Source organism: Drosophila sulfurigaster, chromosome 2L, assembly GCF_023558435.1.
Source record: "Drosophila sulfurigaster albostrigata strain 15112-1811.04 chromosome 2L, ASM2355843v2, whole genome shotgun sequence".
Lineage (NCBI taxonomy): Eukaryota > Metazoa > Arthropoda > Insecta > Diptera > Drosophilidae > Drosophila > Drosophila sulfurigaster.
The window spans coordinates 20,537,394-20,539,145 of record NC_084881.1 but is presented as its reverse complement, the minus strand read 5'-3'; the positions used below and the strand labels follow the sequence as shown (position 1 = coordinate 20,539,145).

The window sequence follows — 1,752 nt, the reverse complement described above, 5'->3', positions numbered from 1 at the left end:
ACATGTTCGTAAAGAATTTTGAGGAACTTTTCATTAATCATTTTTTTTATATATAATGGACATTTTCATTACAAAATATTGATTTCTAAAAACAATTATAATAATTACAAATTATTTAATTTAATGTTGCACAATTTCAATTCAAATATTTTTTAAATCAAAAGCATAATGAAGTGTTCGATGTGTATCTGGCAACCCTACTACTATCGATTGTTTGTTACACAAATTAAACAAATTACACCAGTAAGAATGTAACTCAAGTCAAATAAATAATTTATTGAAAATAATAAAATCTGGTACCGAGTACATCTTCGTCGTTGACACTCACGTGTGTTTAGTTTTAATTATGTGCGAATGTGCTTGAAGCCTAACACGTTGAACCTGTCTTCGCACGTTTGATTAGAGTCAATGAATTAGCTCTGGATTCGCATCGACAACTGGTTTGCTTTTAGGTATTATTTATAGTTTAAAGTATTAGCTTCATAAAGATTCTATATTTACTTAACCGACACACGACTTAAGACATGTGGCTTTGATGGCAATCGTTAGCACAAATGGTTTGTCCTCATCATCATCATCTGGGAAATCCGGCTTATCGATGGGTTCAGTATCCGGCTTTTTTGTGGGCTGCTTTGGCTGCTTGGGCTTCTTTGGTTTCTTCTCTTGCAATCGAATCCTATAGCTAGCTCTATATCCTTCAGTGTCTGCTATGTATTTAACAATCAGTTTCACTTTATTATCAAACTTTTGGTTAATCACGCCCTGCACATGAAGTTCGCCTTCTTCGTCTTGTGCCACATTTTCAGCAAGAGAGTGGCCAACGCCTCTTATACTACACGACAAAGTAATGCTCACAATTATAGACAACTTTTAAAACTTTAATGTAACCTTACGCTAATTGATATCCATCTTCATTGGGCTGCAAAATAAATCCTCTATTTTTGGCATCCACAACATTGAGAGCAGGCACAAGATCTGCTGGCGCTCCAAGTGTCAACTTTAGTAACACAATGAGCACAAAAATCTGTATTAGAAATATCCGCATTAGCCTTCGGCTTATAAAAAACATTTATTTAACTCAGTAACTCACTGCTCTAAGCATCTTGGACGACCGCGAATGTTAAGACTTCAAAACAAACTAATTTTTGGGCATATCTGTGATACCAATATCGAACTAAACGGAATTCAAATTAGCATATCGAACCTGTTAAGCTAATTACATAACATAAAAACGCGTTCTATAGTAATGTTAAGGGTGAAATTCACATCCAATGAATCAATGATAAAAAAAAAACAAGAAAGCTACACTCAAGTTTGCTCGACTGTGAGATACCCGCTATAGATATTATTCTTCTTATATACCCATATACTTAAATATATAACAGCACAGCGGTATTATTCTTAAACTATACCAACTTAATATACTACAAAAATACTAAAATATGTCAAAAGCTATATTTTGGTACTACTACTACAGTACTATTTATACCCGCTACCCATAGGGTAGAAGGGTATTATAACTTTGTGCCGGCAGGAAATGTATGTAACAGGTAGAAGGAGGCATCTCCGACCCTATAAAGTATAATATATATATTCTTGATCAGCGTTAACAGCCGAGACGATCTAGTCATGTCCGTCTGTCCGTCTGTGTGTCTGTGTGTCTGTCCGTCCGTCCGTATGAACACCTAGATCTCAGAGACTATAAGAGATAGAGCTATAATTTTTTTTCGACAGCATTTGTTATGTTTGCAC

The 1,752-nt window shown here is 34.9% G+C and overlaps 1 protein-coding gene across 1 annotated transcript; it reads right to left on the bottom strand.

Moving 5' to 3' along the window:
- Nucleotides 1-304: 304 nt before the first annotated feature.
- On the bottom strand, nucleotides 305-1,195 carry LOC133850882 (uncharacterized). Its single transcript, XM_062287133.1, has 3 exons — nucleotides 1,091-1,195; nucleotides 894-1,024; nucleotides 305-832 (listed from the first exon to the last, which is right to left on the bottom strand). The coding sequence occupies exons 1-3, from the start codon at nucleotides 1,100-1,102 to the stop codon at nucleotides 502-504; spliced, it is 474 nt and encodes a 157-aa protein (XP_062143117.1). The 5' UTR covers nucleotides 1,103-1,195; the 3' UTR covers nucleotides 305-501.
- Nucleotides 1,196-1,752: the final 557 nt, after the last annotated feature.

Bases quoted from the DNA above. Each gene is read 5' to 3' on its own strand.
- LOC133850882 (XM_062287133.1), bottom strand. The intron at 833-893 runs GTAAGGTTACAT...TTTGTCGTGTAG, and splicing joins GAAGATGGATATCAATTAGC to TATAAGAGGCGTTGGCCACT.